At 39.2% G+C, this 13,125-nt stretch overlaps 1 protein-coding gene across 7 annotated transcripts in view; it reads right to left on the minus strand.

Moving 5' to 3' along the window:
- ppp1r13bb (protein phosphatase 1, regulatory subunit 13Bb) overlaps positions 1-13,125 on the minus strand; it is a 29,607-nt gene that overhangs the window by 5,928 nt on the left and 10,554 nt on the right. For 3 of the 7 annotated variants that reach the window (XM_008397849.2, XM_008397850.2, XM_008397845.2), the window contains 8 exons: positions 8,844-8,945; positions 6,301-6,475; positions 5,877-6,076; positions 5,629-5,793; positions 4,841-5,033; positions 4,293-4,421; positions 1,427-1,560; positions 239-689 (listed from right to left, as the gene is read on the minus strand). In XM_008397849.2, the coding sequence (XP_008396071.1) occupies positions 239-689; positions 1,427-1,560; positions 4,293-4,421; positions 4,841-5,033; positions 5,629-5,793; positions 5,877-6,076; positions 6,301-6,475; positions 8,844-8,945 (1,549 nt within the window). The remainder of the gene's footprint in view (positions 1-238; positions 690-1,426; positions 1,561-4,292; positions 4,422-4,840; positions 5,034-5,628; positions 5,794-5,876; positions 6,077-6,300; positions 6,476-8,843; positions 8,946-13,125) is intronic. The other 4 variants (XM_008397846.2, XM_008397847.2, XM_008397851.2 and 1 more) reach the window with 4 other exon arrangements.

Consider the following 13,125-nt stretch of genomic DNA (forward strand, 5'->3'; position numbering starts at 1 on the left):
AAACACAAAAAAGTACTAGTTATAAGTGCAATAACCTTTATCAGATTATTTCACATATGTTTCATCAATATTAAGGAGTTATTGTCTTAAAACAAGCTCCTATTTCATGCTGAAAAGTTACTTGTACCTTAACTGTATATTATTTAAAGTGTGCCAAGATATTTGCACTAGAAACTAGACCAAGCACTCGATACTTGGTTAGATTTTGAGTTTTTGTAGAAATGTTCTTAAGTCTTACCCGCTTTAACAGCAGGCTTCGGCGGTTGGCTCTTTGGCGCAGCATGCTGCAGATACATGTGATAAATGGAGCTCGAGTTCACGGTAGGTGGGCCCTTGCGGGGCGACTGAGGCCGCGTTCCTCTGTCCGGGATGAAGGGGCGCACCGCCACGGCGGGCGGATGATCCAGACGCTCGCTCAGCGCGGGCGGGAAGAGCGGAACGTTGGGCTGGAAGGTAGGACTTGGCGGTACGGAGATCCGCTGCTGGATCTGCTGAGAGGAGGAGCCGGTGGAGGACGGCACTCGGGGCCACGCGGGCGCCGGGGGGTTCGGAAGGGGCCGCGGGGGCGGTGCATCTTTGCGGCGCTCCAAGGAGCTGGCTGGGTTTGCGGAAGTGAGGTGGGATCCGTACGGCGGTGGCTGCGGCTTGGTTATGGCAGGGGAGGTTACAGCAAGTTTTGGATCTAGCACCTGAGGAAAAAGCAGCAGACAGACAAAAATTTTTTGTTATTTTTTTTTTATGAAGAATCAAGTGTCAGGGTTCTGTAGAATAAGATGTCATTTGTATTTGGTTAATTTAATAAACATTCAGGTTTTTTTTTTTTATAAATCAGCTTGACAAGTTATTTGATTGCAGTTTCTGAATGACAATATTGATAAAGGTAAAGGTAATTTTTTTTATATATATAGCACATTTTCAGCAACCAGGCAATACAAAGTGCTTAATGTACATTGTATGTAAAGCAATTTCTTAGCCCAATCGCAATTTGATCCACTCTGAGCTGTAATATGTAACAAAATTTTGTTTGGACAGAAAAAAAAAAAACATTTAAAACAAAATGAAGTGTGAAAATTAAAAGGCAAAACTGAACTTCTTGTGTAGCTGACTTGGCTGTCAGTAATTTAGCAAAATTAAAACTTAAAACACAAACCTCTTTGATTATGTTTAAAAATATTTATTCATATATTTGTACATCAGGTACGATTTGCTTGATCTCTTTTTAATATTTAGATCTTATATTGTGTTTTTTTTCTACAGTTTAAAGTCTGATTTGACAGTTTTACCCCAACAGATTGATGGTAAATTTGTTCAAAAATGAATATTGAGATATTATGGTCCTCACAAGTTTAAAAATCACAATTAATGTGGCTGTAGTTAATCAAGTTTCAGAAGATTAATTAGTGAAGAATAGACTTAGATAGCTTACCTTTTCTGCATTTGGGGTGACGGGGGAGCCTGAGGTGGGGCTCTTGCCTTGACTGTCAGCCCCCGAGTCTCGTCTCTCAGGAGGTTTCAAAGTTGTGCCGGACTTTCCTATGGTGGGCCAACCAGTGTCATTAGCTATGACAAAACCAGGACACAGTAAGTATGTTACAAAATATTAATAAAAATACTTCTTACCACTAACCATAGTGACAAATGTCACTATGCAAAGCGACAACTAATCTGACTTTAATGTTTTGTATGAAATGTTTGTTCAGGGCTGTGTGGAATTTTAGTGAGGGAAAGTAAACGTGTTACAAAGTCAGATGAAGGAGTCAGGATTTTTACATGCTGATCCTATTGACCAGAAATCATGAAGTGACAGATAAGATGAAACTATATTCATGGAGCCGGCTCAGGCTGCTGTGAATCAGAACCACTTGATGTGGTGTGTTGGGTTTTGATTCAGCCGTCCGATAACGGGATGTTTTACCTGGTTTTTGAGCTCTGAGCCAATCAGATGAATCAGATCCATTGAAAAACATTCTCAAATCCAGAATAGATCATTATCCGCTAAAAACAGGTTCCTTCATTTATTTCATCTTTGAAAATACTAAAATGTTTTCTCAATTTCTTTCTTTGCTTGGGATCTAAACCATAAGTCTTGTTTAAAACCTTGATCTGATCTGAAAAGCTTAGTGACAAAGAAAAAATGTGAAACGGTGTGTAAAATTAAAATAAATGAATAAAGAAATATACAAAAATATTTTAAGAATGTTTTGTCTTTTTAGATCATGGAAAAATTAATTAAGTGTCCTTTTCCAATTTTCCCTTTTCAAAACGGGGGGAGGGGGGGATCTATGTTTTCACATCCACCTGAATAATGTGTAGTTGCGCCACTGGGTGCGCCTTATAGTGCGCCTTATAGTGCGGAAAATACGGTACATGCTTTCTCCAAGACTGAAGAAACCCTATGCTTGCTTCTGATATTGATAGGTATACACCTACCCAGTGATGAGATACCTGAACCTAAATCATTTCTGGAAAAGTCCTTCAACTTAATATTTCAGACGTCTAGATGGCCTAAAATCCGTCTGAATAGATATTGATCAAAAACAGGGCTAAGACAAATATTCTAGAAAGGAAGACTGATCAATAGGACAAAAAAAATCCTGAGGCCCAATTTCACAGCAATGACAATGGATTTGCATGCATTAGTAGAACAGAATAGCATGTAGTTGAAGTAAGACGTGCATTCAGGCTGAAATAGTAAATAATTTCATTAGTTTTGAAGGGGGGGGAAATCTCTTTTACAAAGGTGTGTCTTTTAGACAGCAAAGAAAGGGCAAATGGAAAAAACAGAAAAAGAAAAACAAGAACAGCAGAAGTAGATGCAGACGACAAAGCCGGAAAACCATAATGCTGAACTTCAATGATGTGTTTAAGAGATTTCATCAGATGTCATCAGATTTCTTTTAGGTCTTAGATCAAGTGGAGGCTAACTATCAACAAAGCCGAGGCAGTATGGGTCATATTATGCTGTTGCAACTTTCAATAAACTGAATGGGAAGCAATAATTTTCACTTTATAAAGCAAAACTTTTAACGGTCAAATTGAAACTGCTCATTTTTTCCCCCTCAATACGGTGATAAAGGCATTTTTGATACTTGAATACTAATTCCTAGTGATAAGGAAACCTTTTAGATTCAAGTCAACATCTTGTTCATGCAAAGTGTTTGACAACAGCAAATGTTTCCTAGTGTTTGAGATGTCACTACATTCGCATGAAGGTTAGTGCTACAACAGGCCATCAAGGAATGTTATGACACTGAGGAAAATAAAGATCATTGGCTGATTTGTGTGTGAAAACAAACGAGGCATTCAACTCTTCGAACCTTCTCAAAACTGTAAGTAACAGGCACAGGATCAGCAGTGCGTTGATTAGTCTCTCTAATAAATGCAAACATTTTTAAATTATTTCAACGTGATGTTTAACTGTTAACGTAGCGAATAAAACAAAATAAAACGTACAGAGTTGTACAGAAGTATTAATACCCCTTAAAGGTCTTTATTTTGTCACATTACAACAACAAACTACAGTGCATATGTCAATTTAAGAAAAGACCAACACATAGCAGTGCGTAAATGTGACATTCAAGAAAAGGACAAACATTTACAAATTAAAATCTGAGGAAAAAAAAAAAAAGAACAAGACTGTGTGCATCAATACTGTGTCAAATAAAATTTTATTTGCCATTATGGCTGTAAGCCTGCAATATTGTAACAAAATATATGCTTTGATTATAGCTGTGGTTATATGTTAAGATGAGCCTCTGCTCCAGTCTAAAGTATTTTGCAGACTATAAAATGGCTGCCTTGTAGTTTTGCACTAGCTTTACATTCTCCCACCTGGGTGGTGGCTCTCTGCAGCTCCTCCAGAGTTACCACTGGGCTCTTGGCTGCTTCGCCGATTATTGCTCTTCTCACCTTTAACCCTTTGCTCTTGTTCTTCTTCACAAGTATGCACTGCTTTTTGTTGGTCTGTCACACAAAATCCTAATGAACTTTATTAAAGTTTGTGGTTGTAATGTGTTAACATTGTAATAATGTAAAGGGACATAAATACTGAACTCAGGCATTGTACTGTATTGCTGGTCTGCAAATATTGGAGGAACTCATCATAATGAAATCACTTTAATATAAAAGACACAAATTAGTTTCTGAGGCGGATTTCAAGGATTCCAAATAACTCTCCTTTTTTTCCTAATCAGGAGTAAAATATTGAATGCATACTGAGGATCCTGTGCTACAATCAAGAGAAAAGGTTCAGTCGTTGCCCCTCCTTTGCATATGCAGCTCTGAGCACTCACGGGACGTGCCGTCAGAGCCACTGGAGGCTCCGGGGCCCGGGTGTGACTCTGGAAAGGACGGGGGCACCGGGTCCACAACGATGTCTAAATCAGACACTTTCCAAGGACCGGGAGGCTTTCGCACACCGTCTGCCCAAAAGCCCAACCCCCAATCGAAACAGAGACATTACATGGACATGACAGAATCGACACGAGGAGAGACCAGGACGGACAAAGAGAGTTCACACGACACAGGAAGAGAGTGAAGGTTAGAGAGGAGGGAAACAGAAGTCACAGAGGTCAAGTCAAAGCTGAGATCTAACAGTTCAGATTGGGAAGAAACGGTTTTGGTTCATGCAGGAAATGTTCAACGTGAAGAAGTGAAAAAGCCAGTTTGTCCCAAAGTGCATGCCGAATTTCTGCTGATATCCTAACAGTAAATGCATTTTTTAAGTCACTGTTTTAGTTAGGAATTTTGCTTCCGACATCGGGTGAAATAAAACCTTGTACAGTTTTTTTTTTTTTCCCTGGAAACATTGTTATTCCTGATTCAATGAAGTTCAGCCCACCTGATTTAGGACGACCCTGGTTGGCTTGGTTATTCACACCCAGTGTTTGAGGCTTCAGAGGGTCAGGCGGTAAGGTGTAGCCCCCATCCTGTCGGCTTGGTACCGGAACCTGGATGTAGGGCCCAACAGCAGCAACCCGACCCAGCGTGCCAGGGGCCGGTTGGGGGGAGGGAGGCCCATTGGCTCTATTGAGCTGTAAGGAGAGCGTCAGACACATTTCAGACGTTATGATGGAGAGTTATGGATACTTTCAGAGAGCCTGAGAAAACCTGCAGAACTAATGTTGGAGAGATTTTTAACTCTAAGGCATCAGTTTAACTGACCAACTTTTAAAACTTGAGAAAAATATCCACCTTAAAAAAATCCATTAAAAAAAATACTTTTTAGTATTTTTTTTCTGCATAAATCTCTTAAACAGCATCAGCCCTTCTCAAAACTACCAAACACACAAGAAATTTGAGAATTTTAACTTTTGACTTAAAATGTCAGTCTTGATGTCACTTTTTATAAACATGACTTAATTTTCCAATCATATGTTTGGAGACAGTTCTTTCAAATGTTTAAATTTTTTAAGAGTGAGTTTTTTTTTCTGTTTTTATATTTTTGTAGTCTATAGTAATGTACTGCACTGTAAGTGTCTTTGCAGAGCTGGGAGGGTTTAAGAGATTCTCATAAAGGAGAAAAAGAAAAGACAACAGTAGAAATGGATAAAAATATCCACGATGATGCCTGAAGGATAAAAAGACAAAAAAAAACTCAAGAGATGGATTGAGTGTTCCTAGTCTTACAGGGAGATTTTCTTTTTGACGTGCCTCAGCTTTTTTCTTGTAGAGGCGTTCCCGCAGCTCGCTGATCCGCTTGTCCATGAGCGTCACTTCCATGTTGCGCTTGTTCAGAAGCTCCTTCTGCTGCTGCAGCTTACTGTTCTGCTCCTGGTTCAGCTTGTTCCGAATCTGAGGAGCATAAACGGCGTCATCACTGCAGCCTGAAGCAAAGTAAACCTCTTGCAAGCGGTGAGAACACACAGAGCATGTACCTGGAGTTCCTGGTAAAGCTTTCTGAGCTCCAGGGCCGCTGCGCCGGTCACTTGGCCACCCAGGCCGGTCTGTATGCCATTGAGCTTTCCTCTTCGCAGGTCCTCCAGCTGCAGGCTGAGCTGCTCCACCCTCAGCACGGCCGTCTGCAACTCGGCCTGCTTCTCTTGAAACAAACTGGTGACTTGTTCGATCTCTGCCGCTGGATGTCAAAACAAAAATCCCAACATAAATACTATTTATGTATATGCTAATAGTCAACAGAAGGAAAAAAAATGCTTTCTGGAAAGCATACAAATAAATATTTCTAAAGTTCATCTTCTTTCAAAATCATTGCAATAGCTGATTTATGTAGTATTACTACCAGGATATTGACTTAAAAAGGTAGAAGGAAAAAGTCAGAGTACGTTTGGTAATTTTACATACACAAGTTGCCGTTGATGACCTTGCTGTAGTCCACCTGGCCTCTCATGGCTCGGATCTTTTTGAGCTTCGCCTCCTGGCTCTCCACGCGCTCCTTGAGCCTCTGCAGCTTCTCGCTCTCAGACACGGTTTGCTGCTGACGCCTCTCCTGCTGCTTCAGGTAACGCAAACGTTGCTCCTGAAAAATAAATTAGATTTTTTTTTTAATTTGTAATATTAAAAATAAAACACAAAGATAGATATTTTACTAGAAGAGCAAAATGTGGCCACCCAGGCCACATTCAATGTTTTATCAGAAGGACAAAACATCGACCTCTGCTCCAACAAAACAAATTACTCTCGCAGGCAAATAAAACACAACAGATACCATCTAACACAGGAAGAGGAAGAGACACTTTTAAAGGCTAAACAGGTCTAGAGTGTGTATTAAACGGGACGCTTCATTGTGTCAGGAGGGCTGAAGAAAGGGTCAGATGACTTCATCTCTACCCAAGTGAGAATTGCTCCAGTTAGGGTCCTAAAATAAGAACCGACAAGCCCGAGTTTCCAAATGACTGCAGGGCTTCGAGTGGGGCCTACTTTTCACACATCACAACAAAAGGCAATACACCGTTGTGTTATCTGGAGGTCTACAGTGGCCTTTATCCTGCATGACTGATCAGCAAAACCACAAACACGCAAGTCGGGGTAAGATTGCGATAAACGATAATATTGTTGTTTCGAGACCATGTTTAAGTTATGTAACGGTAATGGCAAAAATAATGCAAGAACACATTCTCAAAGATCAATGAAGTTTTAATTCTAATGAACATTTAACACTGGAACTGAAAAACATTTTAAATATTAAGAAAAAATAAAACAAATAAACTGAATTTTTTTAAGTCTTTGTAAACAAAATTGTTCCTCAAAAAAAAAGGGGTAGTTGAGACCAAAACATCCAGTTTTTGGTAAAAGGAGAATCTGAATGAAAATAAGAGTTTGTTTTAATTTATCATGCAATTAATTGATTTATTGACTATCGTGACAGGCCTATTAACAACAATAACAGTCATAAAGAGGCTTTCATGGGTTAACATTTACCCTTGAAATGCCTTAATGAATTTTATGTTTAAAGTCTCTTCGCCAACAATCACGCTACAATCCATCCAACTGGTTATGTAACAGCTTGGCCCCCTTTTAAGGTCGCAGGAGAATCTTTGCACGACACAAACACATAAGCAGTTCACTGTACTTCTGTGTCCTGAAGTTAACCGAAGACAATCTGCATCATATTGAAATATATGGATAATCCTCAAATTGATTAAAACCGTAAAAGAAGCTGGGTGGCTCAGTTTGTGAACCATGCGCTAAGGATACTGTCCTGGGTTCAATTCCTGGTCTCGGGCCATTTGCTGCATAGCTTAATGATTGATTGATGAGGTCCGAGTCTTTTAGCATTGAAGGCCTCCTTGCCATCACCCTCATTTTTAGCTCTTTATCCAGATTTTCTGTAAAGGTCCAAGTCAGGACTCTGGACCAGGCCACTCCAAAATAGCAGTATTCCTTCCAGTCAGAAGAAACATGTTGGTAAAATTAAAAGATTTTAAACCTAAGATGTGTGAATGATTATGGGTGAGCTTTATTCAATGCAACAGCTAAAAATTATACATATCCTCAAGCATAGCGAAGAAGCTTCTTTACTTGCAAGTTTCCTGTTGCAAGTATTTTATATTTAATACTGAAGCATTAAATATAAAAAATTAGACTGAGAATCTCACGCTTAGTCACTGGCTCATTCTTTTCCCTGAAACAACCATCTTTATCTACCCATGAGGTCAAATGCAAAACTAAAAAAAAAAAAAACACCATAGGAAAATGTCTTGTGCTTTCATTATGCAATTGTGGTTTTTAAGAAATACTGCAGCTGTTGAGCACAATGATGGAAAAAGCACCAAAAACACAAACATGGGCGAGCAATCTGAGTACCCCCTGAGATAAACTATTACAAATCATTAACCGTCATCATTTCTTTAAAAAATTCTGTCAAGAAAATTTACACTGATAGGTTGTCTTTTCCTGGTATAGATGTTCCCACATGGAATGAGGTTTTTTTGAGGTTTAAGTGGAAAAACAGAAAGTATATCTGTAATTCAAACAGTGTGAAGGTCTGGTTTACAAAACTAAATTCTACTCCTCTTTTTCTTTCTTTATAAAATAAATTGAAAAGGTTTCAACTAGATGTACATTTTATTTTTTAGCCTTATGTTTTTTTTCTCTCCAGAAGTTACACATTTATACACTTTATGCTGAGAGTTCCAGAAAACCAAAATTAAATTCCTTGTTTGTGCACAGTTTGGGAAAATAAAAGTTGATTCAGATTCGTTTTGACATTAAGTGGGTGTGAACGTAGGATTAGATTCCTCTAAATTGAACCCAACCATTCAATTTAGAGGAGACATGAAATGCAAACAATGTGACTTTATTTGTCCAGCCCAAAAAAAGATACAGTAAACAGAAACTTGTTCTGGAAAATGGATTGGGAAAAAAAAAAAAGTAAAAGGTTTTACCTTTGCAACAAGCATCTGCTGCTGAGCCTCGATCTGGTGCTGCTGCCGGGTGGCCATCTCCTGCAGCTCTGACAGCGTGAGCTCCACACGCTGATTCCCCACCTACAAAACACACACACACTGGTCAAGACGCTAAAATCTAAACATAGTGATCCCAATGTTGACACGCACCGAGATGTTACAAGAAGTGCTGATATATACACAGCACAGAGGGCGGTTAAAGATTTCCAGTCAGGTGAAGAGAACTGATGGGCCTAATTGTGCAGAACCGTCCTGCTTTCTTATAAACACAACTGTCTGCTGAGTAAATATAAATAAATAAATAAAGCAAAAATAGGCTTAAATATTACAGCTTAAATTCCCATTACTAAGAGCTGCCGGATTCAGAAAAGTTCACGACCGGAGATTTTGCTTCTCCCCGGGAGCTTTGATGAGTAGGATGCTTTACTTTAGCGGATACCCAGCTTTTTCATCCAGCCACAACATCGAGGTTTAACAGCTCGGAGCAAAAAAGCTGGAAGACCTGAAAGCTGCCACTGAGACACAGTGTGACGTGGCGGTGTGCCCTAAAGCCACCACTCAGGTGAATGTCCCATAAGTCTGCACGTCCACGACAATTGTAAAAAAAATAAATAATAAAAAAAAGTCACTAAGTGCAGAATAATACATGTGGCATCCAAGTTACGTAAGCAAAGCACATTACATAAAATAATGAAAAAAGTGCCAGAGTAAAATACAAACTGACAAGTTACACAAAATATTCTATTTGTATACATTTTAAAGAGATATCCAACTCAATTTGGCACAACAGAGAGTCTCTCTTCAGATATTATACGTAATGATGTGAGACGATGAAGCCTATGTGCCATTTAGTGTGAAGAGCTAAATAACAGTTCATATGACAGAGAGGGCATCACAATTACACAGCAGAGCTTCAACCAGTCAAATACACCACATTAAGTCTCCAGGAGACATTTCTTACAGTAAAAGGAAACTTTTACTCCACAGCCGTCCACAACTCCACCACATCAGATGTGGACCTTCATATCGTTTCCTCAATACTGTCCACAGCTGGGAGTTTGACGCAAGGACAGATTATGCTTTCTAAACAATGGGAGTGGGGTGAATACTTGCATTGGTATCATGTAAGGGTGCGATGGAAAAATGGCTTCTAATCGAAATGGGACAATTTTGAGTTGACCAGGTGGTTGGAAACTTAAAAGTAATTGTTTTTCTGTTCAGTAAATGCTACAAGGTCATGATAAACACAACACTGGTCAGTGTAGAAGAAGTTACTGATAGAAAGGTAGTGTATCCAAGTTAAGATATTTTTAGTACTACTGAGGTTTTTAAGCCTCACTAGGAAACACTCAGACTGACAAAACAAACACAGCTCACGTTAGCGAAAAACATACTTTGAACATTTAATTGTAGTCCATAATAAATAATTTGCAGGTTAAAGCTTTAGAAAAGCTGAAAATCATAAACAAAACTTAACCTGAAAAAAGGTTCACTGTTGATATGATGTAGCAGTTATGTTTTGATGATTGTAAATAGAGGAGTATATGTTGTGTATCAATAGTGATAAACATTGGATGAAAAAAAAAAACACTTTTTGAAAATTGGATGATTAGAATATCCAATATCTAACGTGGATATTTCAGAATATTGAGAGAAGCCGAAGCTGCAGGGAAAACCTTTCAACCAGCAGGCTGGAATCCACAAACATTTTACTCTGAGGTCAACATCGTAAACACTGCTTATAATCTACTAAATCAGCACCTTGTGACATATTTTATAGGCTGCCAATTGGTAGGATTTTTTATAGTCATTTTAACTACTGGAGAAATTCCCCTCTTCTTTGTTTATGCACCTCAGTGCGGTTCACAGACCTCCTCCAAATTTAGCGTCTCTTATCTCGGAACAGGCAGCATTCCTGACACAAAGGAATCCGAGGAGAAACGGGATAATAACGGTTCACGTGATGCTGAGTTTACAGGAGAAAAGCACCAAACGCTGACAAACATCAGCTAAACTTCACAAATGTAAAAAAGAAATAAAATAAAAACTTCCAAATAAATGAAGCCAATAAAGACTGAAGATAAGTCAGTTGCAGTTAATAAAATATTTCAACAATTAACTAAATTACTTTTTTTCTTTTGACTTTCTATAATTTTTAAAAAAATGTTTCTGGTTTCTAATGCAAATTCACAAAATTTTGAAGGAAAAAAAAAAATAATCAATGGGCCCTAAATAACGTAGGATTTGCAATGTAACCACAACCCACTCCAATAAAACATTTAGGTAACAGCATCCATGTACAACTATCTGTAGAGGCTGCTGAAATATTAATAACTGTAGCTTTCACCACCACACCCACCACAGTCATCCTCTTCATCTACAGAAAACAACACTAACATAATACCTGAACGCTTTCAAAACAAGGCAGATTTTTGTTATGCCTTCCCTCCCGTTTTCCTCCAAACCAAACCTCTGAACATTCTTCAAAGATGCAGCTGCCTTTGAGTGAAGGAGCATTCTCGGTGAACTCCAAGCTTCTCTAAACTGCCTTGAAACTCTCCCAGACTCTCTCTTCGACTCGGATGTACAGAGAAAGCAGATGGTGCCAGACATGTGAAGGTGGCCTCCTTTTAATGTGGAATACTAGCACAGAAAGAGTTCAGTTTGCTGCTAAAGAGATTAGCAAGAGGATTACTGTGAAAGTATTTGTATTATAGGAGCTAAAATAGCTGGATGGGTAAGGACTTACTTGATTAATGGAGATTAATGCAACTCATCTCGTCAGAATAAAACACGGCTTCTTTTCCAGAGTGATTTTCCTTTCTACATTTCCATTTCTCTAAAATATTGTGCAGGGAAGCAGCAACTTTAAACTCAAAACATGCCCCGATGTCACTGCACTGTCGCCAGCACAACTCAGCCAGTCTGTCCCAATGTGGCATTTATCAAAGCATTCACATGAATGGCTGTCTGGAAGAGAAAGGAAGGAAGGATGCAAAGGAAGCTACACTCAGACTCACTCAAGCAAATCTGCATCAATAACAATTCACCCGAGGAAGAAATTCGAAGCGCATGCAAACCTTTTGATTATGCTGCCAAAACAAACTCTTGAATAAAATCATGGATTTATACCAGAACCCTCAGAATAAACCAACTCAAAACCACCTTATGTCTCAAAAGGTGTTTATTTTACTTTTCATTTGATCTGTCGAGATAGCTAACCGTCTGCTAAGCTTCTTTGAGGACAAGATTTTGTAAAGGGCATAAATCTATATTTATTCCCTTCATGCGAGTCTGTTGTAAACAGCAGCCTCCCTCAGTGGACAGACGTAATCCGCAGAGCAGCAGCCTGTGGAAATGCCGAAGAAAGCCAAAGAAATTGTCCTATTTGTGACAATCATCCAGAAGGCAGTGTGGTAAAGTCCTGTGAATCTGACACATGGAAGAAACTGACATAGATGAGTTCTGACAGTCAGGAGGCTTCTGAGAGACGTCCATGGTGCTCCTGAGCTCCAACAGAGTTCATTTCATCCACTGGTTTGTGTTATGATAGATGTATGATGTTGGTGGTGCGTCTTAAAGTGACAGAGATTTTTGAGAAGAGGAATCGAGATAAAACGCTCATTTCTACCATCTGGGCCTCAGCATTTTTCACACAGGGTCTTGAAATTGCAAAGAAATGTATGCGTGCTTATCTCAGCGGTACTAGGACATGACCAGGTTAGGCTTTAGAATATGAGTTATTATGTTCTCTGGAACAATTATATCATCTAGAACAGGGGTGGGCAACTCCAGGCCTCAAGGGCCGGACTCCTGCAACTTTTAGTTGTGCCTCAACTTCAACACACCTGAGTCAAATAATGAGGTTTTTAGCAGGACTCTGGAGAACCTGACTACACTTAGGAGGTGATTCAGCTGTTGGATTCAAGTGTGTTGGATCAGGGAGACATCCAAGAGTTGCAGGACACTGTTCCTCGAGGACCAGGATTGCCCATCCCTGATCTAGAAGGAAGTGTGGTGAAGTCTTGTGAATCTGACACATGGAAAAAACTGACCTAGCTGTGACAGTCAGGACGCTCCTTTTAATGACTGTAAATACTTCTGTTATATCAGTAAACCAAAGTTCATCAGACCTCTTTTTTAAATTATCTATCTATCTATCTATGTATCTTACACACACTTTACGAATGAAAATAATGTTGAAAGTCCCAACTGACCTAAAAGTGGAAAAGCTTGGTCTATTTAAACGCGAGTCAGACTG

The sequence above is a fragment of the Poecilia reticulata genome, linkage group LG21 (genome assembly GCF_000633615.1).
Source record: "Poecilia reticulata strain Guanapo linkage group LG21, Guppy_female_1.0+MT, whole genome shotgun sequence".
Classification (NCBI taxonomy): Eukaryota; Metazoa; Chordata; class Actinopteri; order Cyprinodontiformes; family Poeciliidae; genus Poecilia; species Poecilia reticulata.